The following is a 19,633-nucleotide window of genomic DNA, read 5'->3' as shown; positions in this document are numbered from 1 at the left end:
GACGAGGGCAGGCGGCTAGAGACCATGGCGGGTCCAGCAAGGCGGGTCAGGTCTGGGCGCACGGTGGGGTGAGCTGCTGGGCCAGGTACGGGGTTTGAGAGGAGCCGAGGAGAGCCAGACAGAGCAGAGAGCTTTGTCCACCGCTCCGGGCAGACTGCAGGGGTCCACGCGGCGACGACAGTGTGGGGTTATGTGACTCACACACTCACGGGAGGTGAGCAGCCAGCGGCTGGGGCCCCTGAGCTCAGATGGGGATGCACGTTGCGGAGAAAAAGCCTGAAGGCTGTTGACAAGCCCTGCGTGCACGGCCTCAGCAGCAAGTACGGACAGAGCGGGAGGAGGCCTGGGAGGGCCTCAGACGCCCAGCACTCAGAGGCTGGGTGAGCAGGAGGGCATGTCCTGCCTAGGTGCTTGGACGGACAAGCTGGGGTCACCGGGCAGGGAAGTCAGGAAGATGGGTGGAGCCAGGGACCTCGCCCAGGAAGGGCTGCGTGTCAGGTGGCACAGGGCCATGCAGGGCATGCTCACTGCAGACCCCAGGCGTGCCCGGGTGGACGTGCACCCACGGGCCTTGTGGGGTTCGGCCAGGGCCTCGGCTCCTGGCGCTCAGCTCTGAGCTTCCCGCGGAACACGGGGCAGGAAGGGCTGGTTAGTTTGGACAAGATCAAGACGTGCTCTGGATACCTCCCCGCTGCCCAGCCATGGCCCACAGGCTCGTTTCAGTGAGCTCCACTGTCTGCCTCCAGCAGGACCACGGGGTTTAGCCCGCCGAGACCGTCTGCCCTTGACCCGGCTTGTGGGCCCGGGGGCGGCACACTGGTGCCCCCAGGAGACCCGAGCCGTGTCCCACTCCTGGGAGGAATCCGCCCTTGGACTGGGGCTATTACAGAAGAGCCTCCGTTGGTGGCAGAGGAATGCAGGTCCGTGAGGACGCGCGCCCGCCGGCCCAGCCGCCTCCTGCCCGCCAGACGGTCTGCATTCCCCACCAGCTGGGCTGACTCTGTGCCCAGCCCCACAAGCCCGTGTCTCAGCTCCCCGCACACAGACCGGGTCAGAGAGACACTGCCAAGCAGGCCTGGACTCAACTCTGTGGCTTTATTGCAACTCAGGGCAGTGAATTGGAGCCCCGCAGAGGACTCACCCCTGGGCACACCCGGGGGTCTGGATGCACATGTGGGAGGAGGCTGCCTGGCCCTGCCCCCACCCCCGCCCCCCCCCAATTCCCCAGAGCAGTGGCCTTTCCTCTCAGTGGATGCTTCCTCACGTGGAGCAGGGTGGGAACGCGTGGATGCAGGAGGGTTAGTGAGGACCAACTCTCAGACGCGACCCCGGGGAGCGCAGAGGAGGCCGCAGGCTCTGCACTGCACTGGCGTCCTCCCAGGATGGCAGAGAGACCTGGGCAGGTCGTGAAGGGACAGCGGGCTCCCCCCACCCTCCATGGACAGCACGTGCCCCCCAGCTCAGAACTGGGGCCACAGGGACGAGGGCACGGCTGGGCCGGGGCAGAGGAGCAAGCACTCAGGAGCCGGGCCCCACCGGCCCCCACGGTGAACAGTCCCCATCTGGCCCAGGGGAGTGGGGAGGTGCTCCAGGAGGGAGGGCCCCTCGCCCCCTCCTCGCACCTCTGGTCCCGCAGGGCGAGGGTCAATTGCAGCCGCAGGCAGACTCCCAAGGGCGGCCGGAGCGGGCACAGGCCGGTCAGCAGTCAGCGGGGTCGTGGGCCTGGGCGGCTCAGTGCACGTACTCGTGCTGGCCCAGGTTGGGCGTGTCCACGAACTGGATTATCCGTTGCGCCATCTTCTCTTCAAAGATGATGATCTGGGGGAGATGGCCAGCCTGTCTCCGGGCGGAACGTCTGTCCTCTCCAGTCCACCCAGGCCCCCAGGGAAACACGGCAGGGCAGGGAGGGCGGGGCTGAGGAGGGGTCCCGGGGGACAAGCCCCCACCTTATTTAAGCCTATGTCCAGCCAGGCGCCTGGGAGGTAGAGGGTCTCCTGGGGCCCGATGTTCCAGTAGCGGCCGAGGTTCTGGTTGTTGATGAACACGACCCCCTTTTCCCAGCCCTACGAGAAGCAGAGGGACGCATCAGTTGGCTGAACTCAGAGTGACAGGAGCTCTTGCCTTCCGAGGGACCAGCCAGGACTGCCCCCAGCCTGCAGCTGCCCCCGCAGGGTGCTCGGCTCAGACTGGACCCCCAGTCCTGGCCCTGAGAAGCCCGCCCGGTGCTCTCCACCAGGGATGCCACGACGGAGAGCCTGTGGGCACACGCAGTGTGCACGCCCCGGTGGGGGTTACACACCTCCAGCTTCACAAAGGTGTCATAGGGGGAGTCCAAGACAGACAGGGCTCCCAGGAAGAACGCAGGGAACACGGGCTCCTCCGTCAGAGGTTTCCACTTGTCTGCAGTGAACCTGCGGGCAGACGGACAGGGAGGGGCCCTTCGCAGGTCGCCTGTGTCCAGAGCCCCCGCCTGCCCTATGGCCTGTGGCAATGGTTGGGGAGGGGGTCCCAGGAACCCCGGGGCGGGGCGGGGCAGGGGCAAGGCCGGGCAGCCTCTTCTGCTCTCGGGTGGCGTAGGGCGGGACAGACCTCTGCAGGAAGCTTCTGTCCATCTCCAGGCTGTAGATTTTGAATTTTTTCAGGGGAGAATCGTTCAGATAGACATTTCCAATGATACCTGTGGGAAGGGGTCAGGACACTGGGCGAGGAGGGCCAACAGGGGCCCAGCGGGCCAGGCACATACATGGACTGCTTCCGGAAAGTTCCAGAAAAGACTCCCCTCCCCGGAGAGGCCAGCCCCCCAGGGGGCTCTTCACACACTAATTCCTCCCCTGCCATCCCAAAGCCCTGCGAGCCAGCGGGTGGAGTCTGCCAGCCCCAGGCTTCTGGGCCTTCTGAGGGCCCGCCCGGGCTGGCCTCTGTCTCTGGGCCTTCTAATGGGGCACCCGGTGGTATCTGCCTCTGGGTCTTCTGGGGGTTGCCCGGGGTGGCTCTGAGGGGGCCCGGAGTGGCGTCTTCCTCTGGGCCTTCTGGAGGGCACTCCCTTTGGGGCTGAGGCTTTCAATAGGAAAGGAGACCCAAATGACGGGTTTGACCAGGACATCTCAGCCTGCAGCTACTGAGGTCAGTGTTCTGCGGCCCAGATGGAGCAGACCAGTGACCCGGCCAGGGACCCCAGGAGGACGGGAGAGCAGGGGAGGCCACGGCTGCGAGCCCGAGGGAGGCCCCAGGGGTCTGGGGGGTTCTCATCCAGCTCCTATCTCAGACTGCATGAAACCCCCCGGGTTTGATAGATAAGAAGAGAGAGAAGGTTCAGAAAGCCCCCAGGACTCACCCCTCCAGGGTCCCTCAGGACTCACCCCCTTCAGGGGCTCCCAGGACTCACCCCCCCAGGGTACCCCAGGACTCACCCTTCCAGAGGGACCCCAGGACTCACCCTTCCAGGGCCCCCCAGGTCTCACCCCTCCAGAGGCTCCCAGGACTTGCCCCTCCAGGGTACCCCAGGACTCACCCCTCCAGAGGGACCCCAGGACACCCCTCCAGGGGTCCCTAGGACTCACCCTGCAAGGGACCCCCAGGACTCACCCCTCCAGAGGCTCCCAGGACTCACCCTTCCAGGGGGACCCCAGGACTCATCCTTCCAGGGTACCCCAGGACTCACCCCTCCAGAGGGACCCCAGGACTCACCCCTCTAGGGGTCCCCAGGACTCACCCCTCCAGAGGGACCCCAAGACTCACCCCTCCAGGGGTCCCTAGGACTCACCCTGCAAGGGACCCCCAGGACTCACCCCTCCAGAGGCTCCCAGGACTCACCCTTCCAGAGGGACCCCAGGACTCATCCCTCCAGGGGCTCCCAGGACTCACCCTTCCAGGGGGACCCCAGGGCTCATCCCTCCAGGGGCTCCCAGGACTCACCCCTCCAGGGGTGCCTAGGACTCACCCCTCCAGAGGGACCCCAGGACTCACCCCTCCAGGGGTCCCTAGGACTCACCCTGCAAGGGACCCCCAGGACTCACCCCTCCAGAGGCTCCCAGGACTCACCCTTCCAGGGGGACCCCAGGACTCATCCCTCCAGGGGCTCCCAGGACTCACCCTTCCAGGGGGACCCCAGGGCTCATCCCTCCAGGGGCTCCCAGGACTCACCCCTCCAGGGGCTCCCAGGACTCAGCCCTCCAGGGGCTCCCAGGACTCACCCCTCCAGGGGTGCCTAGGATTCACCCCTCCAGAGGGATCCCAGGACTCACCCCTCCAGGGGCTCCAGAAACCCCCATCCACCCTGGAGCCCCTCCGTGGCACAGCCCCATGCCCTGCGATGCTCCTGTGGGGAAGGCCAGGCGGGCGGCACCATGACCCACCTTTGCGCTGCTGGTCGATGTTGTCCCCGTAGTTGACCCTCCCGCAGTTCTCCACCAGGATCCTCAGTGTCGTGAACCCCTGTGGGCAGCACAGGGCGCCCTGAGGAAGCCCCAGCCGCCCCTCGGAGTTTCTCGGTGGCGCCCCAGTTCTCCCTGAACTCTGAGCACGAGATAGTGTCCCTGATCACAGAGCCACACTCACCCCACCTCTGTGGCAACCCCCAGTCCCGGCCCCCTTCTGGCCCCCCGCCCGGACAAACCTGGACCATGGGGATGATGATCATCTTCTTCTTGTAGTCGAGGATCCCCAGGAAGAACGTGTTCAGGAACACCTGCCCAAGGAGCAGGTGCGGGCTACAGCGTCGGCAGGGTCCTGGGGGTCCAGCCCAGTATGCAGAGAGGAGGGCCCAGGGGTGGGGAGGAAATGGAGGCCGCGGTGTGGGGCCATCTCCACACGTGGGAGCGTCTGGGTGCGGGGTCACCCCTACCTGTCCCCGGTCACGCACAAGGGCAGTGAGGACGCCGGACGTGGTGATTGTGGTCTCATACAGCGTGTACCCGAAGGACTGCCCGCTGCCCCCGTTGATCGGGAGGTTCTCCATGTTGACCGGGTGCTCCGAGGTGATCGGCTGCACGGACAGGAGACGGGGGTGAGGCTGACTGAAAGAGGTCACCTTGCCTTCCGGGGAGCGGGGCACAGGCTGTGGGCGGCCTCGTGGGGTCAGCACATGGGGCGTGGTGAGGATGACCGCTTTCTATTTGCTGTCACTCGGGCAAGCGCCACAGTCCTGCCTGATTCCTCATCAGGGTCAGGGGACAGGGACAGAAGGAAGCTGAGCACAGGGGCCTGGGGCTCGGGGTGGACCCCGCCTCGGCCCCCTTGCTCCTCCGTGCTCCTCCTCTGGCTCCCTGCATCCCTCCCCCCTCCTCCGTGGCTCCTCGTCTGGCTCCCGGCATCCCTCCCCCCTCCTCCTCCCGTCAGCCTGTCCTCTGCACTCTGAGCTGAGGCCAGGGTGGAGCCCCGTGGAGACGGGTTCTCTTCATCCTCCAGCTCAGTAGCTCCAGGAAGCTCAGAGCGTCTGTGGGCCCAGCCGCAGTCCGCAGTCCGTGGCGGAGGATGAGGCCCTGAGCCCAGGGCCCAGCTTGCACTCACCAACTCCAGGAAGTTCAGGGCATCCCACAGGGACACGTAGAAAGCTGGTGTCACTGGGTCATACGCCGTCTTGGGAAGAAGGTCAGGCGGGATGGGAAGAGGGGCCCCTGCACCACAAGCAGACAGTGGGGCGTCCCCAAGGGACCCGACAGTCACTGCACCCCCAGCCACCACAGGCCCCGGCTCCTGCCCACACACAGCAGAACACACCACTGCCAGCCACACAGAGAACCCCCCAGGAAGATGGGGGCTGGACAGGGGCTTGCTTCTCACACCCTTCGAAACATAGACACTTGTGAGGAGGTGAAGCTGGCAAGACCCCTGCTCAGATGACAACAGTCGCTCATACTTCCCTGTCCTTTCTAGGAAGTTCCTGCACAGGGAGGTGGGGTGGGGAGGAGGGGGGTCGGGGAGGGGAGGACGATGGGGGAGGGGAGGGTGATGGGGGAGGGGGGAGGACGGGGGAGGGGGAGGTCGGGGGGAGGGGGGAGGACAGGGGGTGGAGAGGGGAGGAGGGGAGGACGGTGCGCTGGAGGGAGGTGTGGGAGGATGGTGAGAGGGAAGGGGAGGAAGCCAGTTTCCTGAGGTCTCAGAGCAGCGGCCAGCATCCAGGTACCTGCCATGGAGCCAAAGAATTCCCGGAGCTTTGTGTACTTGGCCGTGTAGTCCCCGGCCTCCGTCAGCACCGCATCGTAGTCTGCGAGACACCAGACAGGTCACAGGCGTCAGGCCCCAGGACAACGTCGCAGGAGGAGGCGGGCTCAGCAGTGGGCTCCTCGCCCCAGCAACGCCACAGGCAAGACGCTCGACGTGAGCCGTCCGTCAGTCAGAATGCCACACACACTGAACACGTGAACGGCCCCAGAGTGTCCAGACCCCACTTGGCAGGCGGGAGGCCCCCCAAGGGCCACCCCTCCTGGACTGGGCTGTGCTTCCTTCCCCAGCCAATTGGCCTCCTACACCCTTCAGTGTAGCTTTGGTGACAGTCTGGACAAAACCTCGCCTTCACATGGGAGGTGCCAGCTGCTGTCCCCGAGGGACACCCGTGGAGTGACCAGGAGTGCTGTGCGTGCCCCACCGGGGATACGCACCGTAGCTGGTGACATCGGGCTTGTAGTCCTGGAAGTGCATGGCTCCTCCGATGAAGCCGAAGTTGGTGCCCCCGTGGAACATGTACAGGTTGATGGACGAGCCGGCTTTGACGATGGCCGACACCGTGTTCAAGACCTCTGCAGGGAGGGGCGTCTCATGGCCGAGCGGTCACAAGCTCTGAGCCCCTGGGAGGCCCCTCACCACTCCAGCCACGGCTTCCCTGAACCCAGCCGCAGTCCGTGGCCAGAGGCCCGGAGTCCAGTGCTCGGCTTTCGGCCGCTTTCAGTTCCCAGACGAGTCTGCCTGGGGCCAGGCTGCAGCCAGGGCCGCGCGCCCCACCCCCCGCCCAGGGGGCGTCACCCGCTGCTCACCTGGAGGACCTGATTAGAGGCACGGTCTGAGCGCCCCCGCCCCACCCGGGCTGGAGGAAGCCCACCACACGCACAGGGTCAGTGGAGGAGTAACATGCACGATTAGTGAACATCACATACAGCTTAAAACCCCTCCACTGGCTGAAGGAAAAGAGCTGAACAAGGCGCTGCTGTTTGGTCGCTGAGTCACGTCTGCCCCTCTGCGACCCCATGAACTACAGCCCACCAGGCTCCTCTGTCCATGGGATTCTCCAGGCAACAGCACCGGAGATGATGGCCATTTCCTCCTCCAGGGGGTTTTCTGGACCCAGCGATTGAACCCACGTCTCCTGCACTGCAGGCAGATTCATTACCACTGAGCCACAGGGGAGCCAAGCAAGGCCCCTATCAGACAGCAAATGTTACCATTATTGATTAATAACACTGGCTGTTGATGAATCTGGGGGGAATGGACATCTTTGACAGTCCTCTTCCTGGAGAAGATCACGCCCGCGTGAAGGAAGCAGTGCCAGCTGGGGATTCACCCCAGGGAAATGCCAGGTGCGCCCGGCTGATGTGCAGGGAGGCTGCCCGCAATGCGGTCTGTGAGCACAGACTGTGGACCTTCTGCATTCCTGGCATGTTCTTTGCTGAGCCACCAGCGAAGCCCAGAAGCACCCAGGTCTTCAAAACGAGAGGTCACGGGAGGCGGTCTCTGCATCCTCCAGAGCAGTGGGGGCATCCACATCTCACAGCACAGGAAGCTGAGCTTCTGGGCCTCTCACATCTGCCCGCACCGGCCCACACCTCCACCTGCCCACACTCGCCCACACCCGCTCACACCCATACCTGCCCACACCTCCACCTGCCCACACTCACCCACACCTGCCCACACCCGCTCACACCCACACACCCACACCTGCCCACACCTGCCCACACCCATACCTGCCCACACCTCCACCTACCCACACTCACCCACACCTGCCCACACCTGCCCACACCCACACCTGCCCACACCTCCACCTGCTCACACCCATCCACACCTCCACCTACCCACACTCGCCCACACCCGCTTACAGTCATCCACACCCACACCTGCCCACACTCGCCCACACCTGCCTACTCCCACTCACACCCACTCATACCCACACCTACCCACACCTCCACCTGCCCACACTCGCTCACACCTGCCCACACCCGATCACACCTGCCCACACCCACACCCGCTCACACCCGCCCACACCCACTCACACCCGCCCACACCCCCATCCACCCACACCCGCTCACACCCAGCCACACTCACACCCGCCCACACCCACACCTGCCCATGACCACACCCGCCCACACTCACACCCGCCCACGCCCACTCACACCCACCCACGCCCACACCCGCCCACGCCCACTCACACCCGCCCACACTCACACCCACCCACACCCACAGCCGCCCACGCCCACACCCGCCCACACCCACTCACACCCGCCCACACTCACACCCGCCCACGCCCACTCACACCCGCCCACATTCACACCCGCCCACGCCCACACCTGCACGTGCACGCAGAGTGCAGACAGAGAACACCTGCACTACACACATGGAAGCGTCTGCTCTGGACTCCGGGTTTTTATCTCCTCTTTACACACATCCTGTGTCGGCTGGATGCCAGCGACGGTCATTCATCACTACTCCAGAACTATTACAAAGACCCCAGAGGGGTGTCTGACTGCTCCTTCCCCGTCGAGTCAGAGGACTCTGGACGTTCTCAGGAGCTGCCTGTGCATACAGATGCCCAGAGTGCCACATGGCAGCCAGTTCACACCATCGGCAGCTCCTCTGGAGCTCAGTCCTGTGTCAGAGGCCAGCACAGGCTGCACGGGGTCCCGCGAAGCACCCACCTGAGGAGTCCAAGATGTAGTGGGGGCCACCCCACGAGTCAAACCAGCCCGTCCAGTACTCCATCACCATCTTGGGCCGACTGCCCTGTGCGCCAAAGGGAGTAGTTAGCTGGCGCCTCTGCCTGCCCAGCCCTTCCCCAGCCACATGCTTACCTTCGAGGGAGCTGCCCAGGGGCTGCAGCAACACCGCCCAGCTCCCGGCCCCCCGCACCTTCCTCCCTCCCACAGGGGGCGCTCCTGCAGCTGGCCGCCTGGCGGTCAGGGTCCCCAGTGCACAGAGCACCCCCGTTCCATCCGGGGACCGCAGAATCATGGTCCACTGAGACGGTCCTGACCGCGCCACGGGAAAGCCATGGCTCGGCTTCCTCCAGGCTGCCCACCTCCCAAGGGGACACTCGTACCACATCTGGGTCACTAACGAGGGTCGCTAGTCACACAGGTCAGCAGTCTCCCCTGCGGGGAGGGGCTCCAGGCTGAGAGCCAGGGCTGGACTTCGGCCGACAGCCCAAGTCACTGTGGCTTGGGGCTGGCTCCGCACTGACTGTGCTGCATGCCCTGACCGGATTGCCGGGGGCCTCTGTCCTGGAATCTGTGTCCTGAACTGGAGGATAGACGCACAGCGGCCAGTGACACGGCTACTGGGACAGTCACACGAGACAGGCAGCTGGCGCTGTCAGCACACACGGCCCAGCCCTGGGAGGCGCCCGGAGATGCCCACATCCACCCTCCGGTCACTGGGCACAGACCGGGGCTGGCGGAGTGCGTGTGAAACCCCTGAGCACCATACGGGGCCTCTGACCTGAACCTGGATGGGTCCATGGCCCCTTTCTGGAGGAAAACACGCGGCTGAGCAGCGGGCAAGAGGCCGCTGGCGCTGGCGGCGGATGCAGTGGGCAGGCTGGCCGGCCCTGAGCCACCTCTCCAAGTGCAACTCCACGGTGCCCACGGGGAGCACAGCTGTCCTGGGTGCTCCCCAAACATCACCCACTTGACCCTCCAACGGCCCTACGAGTCAGTTCCAGCACAACCTCCACTTCCCAGAAGAAGGAGGAGAAGCTGAGGGTCACAGCACCGTCTTTTCCTGGATGACCTTGAGGGCGACTGTGTACCTCGCAGGACTCTTCCCAAGTGGGTGTCCGTGTCCCTGAGGGCAGAGGCTCTGTGGCCTCAGAACCCTGCCAGCAGGCGTGGCACAGGGTGTGGGAGCGAGGGCGGACGGGGCTGGTGCCCACCTGCGCACCTCCCTCCCTCCCGCCATCCTGCCTCCTCCCTGCCCATCCCTCCAAACAGAAGTGCGGGACGGGGCCGGCCCTGTGGACCTCCCACTGCCCAGGACTCCTGCGGCTGAGCCTCTAGACCTCACCCCTGCCTTCCGACAGCAGCAGTTGGGATGGGGGTGCCCCAGCACCCCACAGCATCTGTGCTGGGTCAGGGGCAAGCCCTCCAGCACCCTAACCCCTCCAGGTGCGGGTCTCAGAGAGGACACCCGCCCGCACTAAGGCAGGGGAGGGCGGTCTTGAAGCCTCATCGCCCGTGAGGCCCACTCCGCGCCAGCCTGATGGGCCGTGCCTTTCTGGGCCCCAAGAGTCCCGGTGGGTCAAGGCCAGACCCAGGCAGTGAAGCACCTTCCCCACACGGAGCACGTTGGGGGCTCACGGAGTCCATGGAGCTCTCGAGTTCCAGGCCTTCAAAAAGGCCCCCTTTCTCATCAAGAGGCAGGAACCCACCTCCACACACCTGCCGGCACCAGGCTCCCCTCCCCAGGGGCAGACAGCACAGGGCAGGGTGGGCCGTGCATGGGAAAGGGGGCAGAGCTGAAGGCCGAGCCCTGTGGTCCCCCCGCCCACTGAAGCCCCTGACACTGACCCAGGTTCAGCGCGCACGCACCTGTGCGCCCAGCAGGATGGTGGTGAACAGCTGCAGCTCCGACTGTGACTGGAGGTTGATGGTGGCCAGCACTGCGGGCAGGAAGGACACAGGGGACAGCGATCACCCCTCGCCCGGAGGGCTGAACGCCCCTGACGTCCTCAGCTCACCAGCAAGTAGACTAATCCTGACACCGTCTCCAACCGCCAACCAAGAGTTTAGTTCCTCTGTCGCCAGGAGACTTCGCTGGTTCATCTTGGAAATGCCACCACTCAGCACAGGCCTTACAGAGATCCGCTCACTAAGCAGCTGTGTTTGACTTTTCACAACCTGAGCATGCATTTCCTTTAATTCCTCCTTCACAGGAGCCCACAGTCTGATGTTCACTTTGCACCCCCAGCCTCCAGCACTGGGTGACCATCTAAGAAGACTCCCCTTTTACGCCTTAGATGAGGGCTAGTGTTCTGTCCCATCCCCAGCGATAGTCCCCTTGGCTTTCCACCAGGGAAAAGCACAACCAAGAACAATGTGCCATGTTTGGCCCAGAGGCATGGACGCGGCCAACCCTCAGGCAGAATTTGGCTCCGAGGCTCTTGCCTGCTTCCTGTCCCTGGACAGAGGGGCTCACGTGCCCTGGCCTGAGCTCTGTTGTGCCCAGGAAGATGGATGCTCATTGGGTGGTCTCCTGTGGAGCGTGAGCCCTGATCACGGGGCTTCCCTGGAGATCTGGTGGGTAAGACTGTGTGTCCCTTGCAGAGGTGCAGTTTCCATCCCTGGTCGGGGAAGGAAGGTCCCAGGGGCCACGTGGTGAGTAAACAAAAACCGAAAAAGAGATCTTGACAACACTGGAGAGCAACTTAACTCTAATAAAAAATTAATTAAGTTTTTAAAAAGCCAAACATCAGCTGGGACCCCGGGAGGCCCACTTGCTATGGAGAAGACCCCACATCCGGAATCTCCTCACCTAACATGAAGAGCCACACCGACAGGGGGCCAGTCTGAACCAGCCCAGCAGAAACCTCGGAGCCACAGGTCAAACCAGCCGAGGGAGCCCTGCACCTTCTCCATCCCACCCCCTCCAGAGCCAGAGAATAGGAAGGAGGGTGAGGAGGGGCGGGGCGGCCAGAGACTCTCAGAGGGCATGGTACAGGGAAACCTGGGGAGCCAGGAAAGGGGCTGGGGGGTCGTAACCAGCCTGTGAGAGCAGAGGTGATGACCCACCGCAGCCCAGTGGCCCCCTCCAGCCACCTCTCCCCTCACCCTGTGCCTGGCCCCCTAAGAAAGCCAAGCCCCAGAGGTCCGAGCACTTGCAGAAGAGGAAGCCCAGAAGATGGCTCCTGCACCTTCCTGCCCCCAGATTCTCATCATGTCAGCCCGAAGGGTTCCCTCCAGAGTCACTTAATCCTGTGAAAGTCACCCCAACACCCACACCTGCTTCCCCTGGTTGGAACGGCCGCCTCAGTCCAGTCACCCCACAGGGAAGGGCACTAGTCACAGCCACTGGCAAGCAGGCCATCAGAAAAGAAACGCATTCAAGGAAAACGCGGTGCAGGAAACACAAGGATGGGGAGAAGGTGGTTAAGGAAACTGCCCAGAAAGTAGAAGGCAAAGGAGAAGACAGGCAGCTGGAGAGCCACACGGCGCAGAGGGTGAACACATGCCTTGGACCCACAGAGGACAGAACCAGAGAAGAGGTGGGACGGCACAGCAGGGAGCAGCAGCCTCCAGGACTGCTCTGTCCAGCCGACAGCCGACAGAGAGCCGAGGAAGGTGGGCTCCGCAGAGACACAGGGCCCAAGTCACAGCAGCACGTGTAGAAAATGACGGACGACACTTCAAAGTCCCCAGACCCAGACTCCAGGGGACCTGGGCCACCATTGGGCCAGGGACACGGTGAGGGCATCGGACTAGATCAGGTTCCGACAGGCAGAGGTGTCTTAGAACACCCTGATGGGAGCTGGAAGCTGCTGGTCAAGTGTGTAAGAGACACAGGGAAGAGGAGAGACAGAAAAAACTTTGAAAGAAAAGGAAAACCAATGGGTGGTTACATTGGAAGCGAGCTGGCCACAAACACCGTCCAGAACAACAATGCGCTGCCCAGCCCGTGTAAGGACCTTTACTCAGGCCCCAAGTATCGTGCCCATCAGGACAGTGGTGGGGGGACAGCTGCACCCGGCAAAGCTGCGGGGCCAGGGCGGCAGGAGAGAGGACTTGATGTCCACACTACAGGGCTCTCTGTGCAGGTTATTTAGAGTCACGGAGGCAGAGCCAAAGTGAAAGGTAAACAGCTCAAAGTGGGCACCTTGGGGCGAGGGCCGCGGAGGCTGCACCGCGTGTTTCTTTCATTGTTGTTTTGAGTTTTTGTTGAGGGATAACCGCTCCACAATGTTGCTGGTGTCTGCTCCACAATGTTGCTGGTGTCTGCTGCACAACAGCGTGGATCAGCTGTAGGTATACACATGCCCCTCCCTCTGGGCCTCCCTCCCGCGGCCCCCTACCCATCCCTGGGTCTTCACCAAGCACCCAGCTGAGCTCTGTGCTGCACACAGGTTCCCGCTCACTGCCTATTCACACGCGCTTCTGTATAAACGTCAAGGCTAGCCTCTCAGTTCATGAGCATTTCCAAGATTTCTTTCACCTGGTGAAAGTCTTGCTTTAATCACATTTAACTAACTGAAAAAAATCATTCCAAGGAGCAGGTACGGGCCAGGGGCGGGGCCGTGGTGGAGGGGAGCCCCGCTGTGGAGGGGAGGGGGCCACAGGAGAGAGGCGGTGCCGTGGGTGGGGTCCGTGGTAGGGGCGGGGCCCACGATGGAGGGGGTGGGACCCGCGGTGGAGGGGCGGGGCCCACGATGGAGGGGGTGGGGCCCGCGGTGGAGGGGCGGGGCAGGGGCGGGGCACGCGGTGGAGGGGCGGGGCCCACGATGGAGGGGGTGGGACCCGCGGTGGAGGGGCGGGGCCCACGATGGAGGGGCGGGGCAGGGGCGGGGCACGCGGTGGAGGGGCGGGGCCCACGATGGAGGGGGTGGGACCCGCGGTGGAGGGGGTGGGGCCCGCGGTGGAGGGGCGGGGCAGGGGCGGGGCACGCGGTGGAGGGGCGGGGCCACGAGGGGCCCCGGAGACCCCGCACCCGCCGCTCGAGACTCCTCTGTGGTCCCCGCGGCTGAAGCGCGCTCCGGGGCCCAACGCCTCAGCCCAGAGCCTGGGTTCTGTTCCCACCCGACGAGACAGCGCCGCCGCATGGGCCCCTCGGGAGGCGCGCCGGGAGGGGCTGCCCTGAGGTGCCCGGACGCCAGTGAGAGAAGAGGCCCACGGTACTGGGTCGGAGGCTGCGGGCACCGCACGTGTCACTCGGGGCCACTGCGGCCTTGCAGAAGGCAGCGTCGGGGAGAGAGGACCACGGCCCTTGGGCGAGCAGAGGCGCTGGGAGCCGTGAGCGTGGACGCGGGGAGCGCGGCGCTGGCAGAGACCGCCGTCCCGCGGGGACAGGCCGGGCTCCCAGGAGGGCGCGGGGAGGGCGCGGCGCAGGGAGACCGGGGCGAAGGCCTCTGCTCCAATGGGAGCGGCTGGCGGGGACCCAGCACCAGGAGAGGGGGGTGCCCACAGGGCCTGAGGATCAAGCTGCGAGTGAGCTGTCCCTGCCGGACACCAGCCCATGGTCTGCCTGGCCTCTTTGGGGACCCTGCTGGACGCCCACCTTGCTGTCCCGTGTCCTGCCATCCGCGGGGCCCTGGGTGTACCTGGTGCTCCACCAGTCCACCCCTCCAGCACCGAGCACGCAAGAGCTCAGGCCAGGGCGCCGCCCCCACCTCCCACGGCCTCCTGGCAGGTACCTCCGTCCAGAACGCCGCTCTTCAGGCCGCCCTGGTTGTCTGAGGTCAGGAGCAGCTCCGCGATCCCCCGGTCCTGCAGGGCCTGCGAGGGGGTCAGACAACAGGCTGTCCTTCCTCACACCTCCTACCACGTCACACTCTGACCTCCGCCCGGAGCATGCCCTGGGGCCGGGAGAAACCTGCGTCCCAGGAGCCCAGCCTCCCCTGGGCTTCGAGACCAGGCAAGCATCCCTTTATGCACCCCATCCCAGACACCAGGGTCACCACCCGGTAAGAGAGACAGCAGAGCAGCTTCCTTCCCTGCAGCCCGGGGACTGGGGAAGCCTGGTCCAGCCCCACAGGCACAGGAGAACAGGCATCCGGGGCTCTGGCCCAGGGGAGTCTCAGGGTGGCGCTGTGGCAGAAGACGCCCCGCTGAGCCTGCCCCAGACAAGTACTGAGCTCTCCCCATCCGGCTTCAAGAATAGCACCCTCCCTGAGGGAGCCTGGCCCCTCTGCAGGGGAGGAGGGGGACACTGGGTGAGGACCTCCGAGCATCTGCAGGGACCGGAGGAGCCCCCAGATGGACATGACTCTGCCCATGACAGCAGCGGTCACCCAGGACACCAGGGGCCGGAGAAGCTCTCATCAGATCAGCTGGAGGCACTGAGGCTTTCTCGACGCACACGGGGCCCGACCCTCCCAAGTACAAAACGCTGGTGCCAGTGATGTCATCACTGTCCTGTGTGCTGACCGCTCGCTGGATGCCGGAGCAGCACTGAGCCTGCGACTTGACTGCACATGCAGTTGGGACAGGCAACCCTCCCATCAGTCCCAATTCACAGAAGAGAGCAGAGGCGTAGAGAAATGGATGCATCTGTTCCAGGTCTCAGCTGCCAAGCAAAAGGAGCCAGTTCTGAGCAGCTGTTAGTCACTCATCGCAGCCGAGGCCTTGCAACCCCATGGACTGCAGCACACCTCTGAGTAGGAACCTGTTCTTTTTGGTGTCGCTCTGGCCCTGCCCTTGCCTGCTCTGCCGCACACTCGGTCAGGGGCTCCAGCCACCTGCACGCTGGAATCGGATGTCTGAGCTCCACCCCAGAGACCTTTGCTTAACAGACGGCATATGGCCCGGGCACAGTGAGTTTAAACAATTCCCAGATGAAGCCAATGTGCAGCCAAAGGAGGGGCCGCTGCTTTGAGTGCTGGGGTCAGATCAGCAACCTCCACCTCCAGGAAGGCCTCCAGGGCCCTGTCAAGGCAGTTCCGTTACTCTCAGCCCCCCGCAGCACCATATGTACCAAAATCCCTGTTAAACTCAGCCAACAGAGGGCACAAGTGAGGACCCTGTTGCAGTCAAGGTCTGGAGAAAGGATTTACCGCTTAGTAAATGGTGCTGGGTGACAGGCCCACACATCACACTAGAGCCCATGGAGGGAACGCGCAGAGGTGAGCTGAGCTGACTCTTACCTTCTTGATGTAAGGCATGTAGGCGGGGTCTTTGTTGTAGGACCCATACTCGTTCTCCACCTGCACAGCAATGATGGGTCCCCCATGCTTGTACTGAGAAAACAGAGAGCAGTCAGAAGCTGAGGGTGTAGTGGGACCCGTATCAGCTAATGTCACCACACTTATCACCAGTGACAGCAAAACATCCCATTCAGAAGTGCAAGTCTCAAAAGGTCTGATATACAATTGAGTGACGTCAGTAAGACAGGGAGAAGGAAGCGCCAGGCCTTTGTCTCCCTAGGGAAACAACAAAAAAACAACTGCACCACTGACTAAAGTAACTTTATAGGAGCTCTGGAAACAAGCCAAATGTTTAAGCAAACAAGTGAACATCCAGTCAAGAAAAAGACACATTCAAAACGGTAGCACATTCCAGGATTTTGCTCACCTGTGTCCCACCTACTCCCTGGAGTAGCAAGGTGCAGTCAGAAGGACACAGCCTGAATTCCAGCCCCCTCCGTCAAGACAGAAGGAGCAAGATGGAACTTGTTTGCAATGTTCTGGGCTATTTGTGGGCTCCCTAGAGAACTAGTTTCTGTCTCATCTGACTTGGAGATCAGAGAGAAAACGTTGGTATGGTTTGGACCTCAGGCTGGAAGCTGCAAAAGGCAGCGATGGGTCACAGCCTGTAAACATTTCAGGGGGACTACAGACCCATGGATGCCCAGGAGCAAGGGATTACAGGCAGAGGAATATGATAGACTATCTAAGGCCACAAGAAGAGTCCAGGGTGAGACTCTTGGAGAAATCAACCTGTAAAAGCAGCTGGGGAATTTTTTTTTAAAGCATACACACAAACCAGACAGGATACATACCAAGAAAATACCTGAGAATATCTCAAGCCTGCATCCCAGGCTGATCTCAAGGCTCAGGAGCCCACTAAATACTAAAGGTCTTTCCAGAAGACTGCACACACTGGGAGAGGGGCTGTCTTTACAAATGCCTAACTTTAACCCTCCAAAATAAGGCATACAAAGAAACAGGAAAATGTAGCTCATTCAAAGAACAAAATAAATCTCTAGAAATAGTGTCTAAAGGAACTAGAAATGGTCTCTAAAGAAACACACACACTGAACTGAGACAAAGAATTTTAAAACAACTGTCATAAATATGATCAAAGAGCTAAAGAAAAACATGGACAGAAATCAAGGCAAGGACATATGGACAAACTGAGAATATCAATAAAGAGACAGAAATGATTTCAAAAAGAACTAAACAGAAATTCTGGAGCTGAAAAGTACATTGTCTAAACAGAAAAATTCACCATAGGAGTTCAACTGCATACTCAAACAGGCAGAAGAAAGAGTGTGCAGACTGGACGACAGGTCATGTTGAATTATTGACTCTGAGGAGCAAAAACAAAAAAGAATAAAGACAAGGGAAGAGGTCCTAGGAGACGTTATGCAAATCAGTAAACAGACAATTGCACTCACTATAGGAAGGCCAAAAGGAGAAGAAAGGGCAGAGATCCGAGCTTCAGTGAAATCCAAGTAACGTTAAACCAGAGACCCGCACCAATACATATTATCAAACTGTCAGAAGACTGAGAGATTCTTGAAAGGATCAAGAGAAACACAACTTGGCATGTACAAAGGATTCCCAACCTTGCAGAACATTTGGTCCTGTCCAAAACATCCATAAGATATTCAATCCATAAGACATTTGGTTCATATGACATTCAGTTATGCCAAAAGGTCTTTGAAATCTAGTTCTACCCAAAATGTCCATGAGCCTATTTGCCCCACACTAAATAGCTTGGATAAGACCAAACATCAAAGACCTTTAAGTGTGGACCGAATGTCTGCTAACCATCCCCAGTGAGATTACCAGCGGACATCTCATCAGAAATCTTGCAGGACAGAGCCAGTAGGATACTATATTCAAAGTACTGAAGGAAAAAAACTAGCAACTGAGATTTCTCTATGTGGCAAAACTGTCCTTCAAAAATAACGGAGAAATTAAGACATTGTCAGACAAATAAAACCTGAAGGAATACATTACCACTGCTGCTGCTGCTGCTGCTGCTAAGTTGCTTCAGTCGTGTCTGACTCTGTGCGACCCCAAAGATGGCAGCCCACCAGGCTCCCCCATCCCTGGGATTCTCCAGGCAAGAACACTGGAGTGGGTTGCCATTTCCTTCTCCAATGCATGAAAGTGAAAAGTCAAAGGGAAGTCGCTCAGTCGTGTCCGACTCCTATCAACCCCATGGACTGCAGCCCACCAGGCTCCTCCACCCATGGGATTTTCCAGGCAAGAGTACTGGAGTGGGGTGCCAGTGCCTTCTCCAGCATTACCACTAGACTTGCCTTATAGGAAATGCTACACAGCGTCCCTCAGGTTGAAATGAAAGGATGCTAGATGAGAACTCAAAGCCAGGTGAGAATATAAACTTTCCTGGGACAGGTAAACATGTGAACAAATATATAATTTTAGTTTGTAACTCCATTTGTTATTCTTTGCAGGAGTTAAAAGACAAGTATATAAAAATAATTATGGGTCTATATTAATTGGTACACAATATATAAAAATACAATTTGTGATAGCAATAATATAAAGGGGATGGAACTGTAAAAAGTAGAGTTTTTGTATGTGATTGAAGTTAAGATGGTATCAATATAAAAGAGAATGTCATAACTTTAGGACAGTGTATGTAATCCCCATGGTAACCAAAATATCTGTAGAATATACACAAAAGGAAATAAGAAGAATCAAAACTTGTTACTTAAAAAATTCAACTAGTAAAATCTGCTGCAAAAAAAATATCAACTAAATACAAACGAAGGCAGTAATGAAGGAAATAAGGGAGAAAAAAGCTATAAGACACACAGTAAACAAATAACAAAACAACAAAAGTAAGTGCATCCCTGTCAGTAATTACTTTAAATATAAATGGATTAAACTCCCCAATCAAAAGACAGATTTTCAGAATGCATAAAAAAGCAATACCTAACTATAGGCTGTCTACAAGACACTCATGTTAGACCTGTGGACATACATGGGTTGAAAGAGAAAATACGGAAAAAGATATTCTGTGTAAATAGTAACCAAAAGAGAGCAGGGGTGACCACAGTAGCAAACAACATGGACTTTAAGTCATAAATTGTTAGAAGGGAGAAAGAAAGACATTATTTAATGTACACAGGTGTATAGATATTCATATTTGCACAACAATAAAAGGGTCAATTTAGAGGGTGCAATAATTATAAACATATATGCACCAAACACCAGAGCCCCAAAGCAAATATTGGCAGAATTAAAGGGAGAAATGCAACTCTATAAAAACAGTAGACGACTTCAATACTCCATTTTCAGTAGAATAACCAGACAGAAGATCAAGAAGGACACAGAAGACTTGAACAACACTGCAGACAAGTGAGACCGGACCTGTGTGTACAGAACACCCCACCCACCAGCAGCACAACACACTGCCCTCGGATGCACGTGGACCACTCTCCACGACAAACCACAGGCTAGGCCATATGGCACGCTTTAACAAAATTTAAGGCTGAAATCATAGAAAGTATCATTTCCATTACAGAAAAGATGAAAGTAGAACCCAACAACAAAAAGGAAACTGGAAAAGTCACAAGACTGTGAACTGTT

General features: G+C 59.9%; 1 protein-coding gene across 1 annotated transcript in view; it reads right to left on the bottom strand.

Annotated features, from left to right (window-relative positions):
* Positions 1 to 1,731: 1,731 nt before the first annotated feature.
* Positions 1,732 to 19,633, bottom strand: part of LOC129627972 (beta-galactosidase-1-like protein 2) — a 37,562-nt gene continuing 19,660 nt past the window's right edge. The window contains exons 10-23 of the mRNA XM_055547394.1: positions 15,992 to 16,084; positions 14,543 to 14,624; positions 10,731 to 10,801; positions 8,844 to 8,928; positions 6,600 to 6,737; positions 6,125 to 6,205; positions 5,509 to 5,615; positions 4,844 to 4,984; positions 4,616 to 4,687; positions 4,356 to 4,434; positions 2,590 to 2,677; positions 2,300 to 2,411; positions 1,947 to 2,063; positions 1,732 to 1,818 (exon numbers count right to left, since the gene is read on the bottom strand). Coding sequence (XP_055403369.1) covers positions 1,732 to 1,818; positions 1,947 to 2,063; positions 2,300 to 2,411; positions 2,590 to 2,677; positions 4,356 to 4,434; positions 4,616 to 4,687; positions 4,844 to 4,984; positions 5,509 to 5,615; positions 6,125 to 6,205; positions 6,600 to 6,737; positions 8,844 to 8,928; positions 10,731 to 10,801; positions 14,543 to 14,624; positions 15,992 to 16,084 — 1,353 coding nt within the window. The remainder of the gene's footprint in view (positions 1,819 to 1,946; positions 2,064 to 2,299; positions 2,412 to 2,589; positions 2,678 to 4,355; positions 4,435 to 4,615; positions 4,688 to 4,843; positions 4,985 to 5,508; positions 5,616 to 6,124; positions 6,206 to 6,599; positions 6,738 to 8,843; positions 8,929 to 10,730; positions 10,802 to 14,542; positions 14,625 to 15,991; positions 16,085 to 19,633) is intronic.

This window comes from Bubalus kerabau, chromosome 15, assembly GCF_029407905.1.
Source record: "Bubalus kerabau isolate K-KA32 ecotype Philippines breed swamp buffalo chromosome 15, PCC_UOA_SB_1v2, whole genome shotgun sequence".
Classification (NCBI taxonomy): Eukaryota; Metazoa; Chordata; class Mammalia; order Artiodactyla; family Bovidae; genus Bubalus; species Bubalus kerabau.
This window is presented reverse-complemented; position numbering and strand designations above follow the sequence as displayed.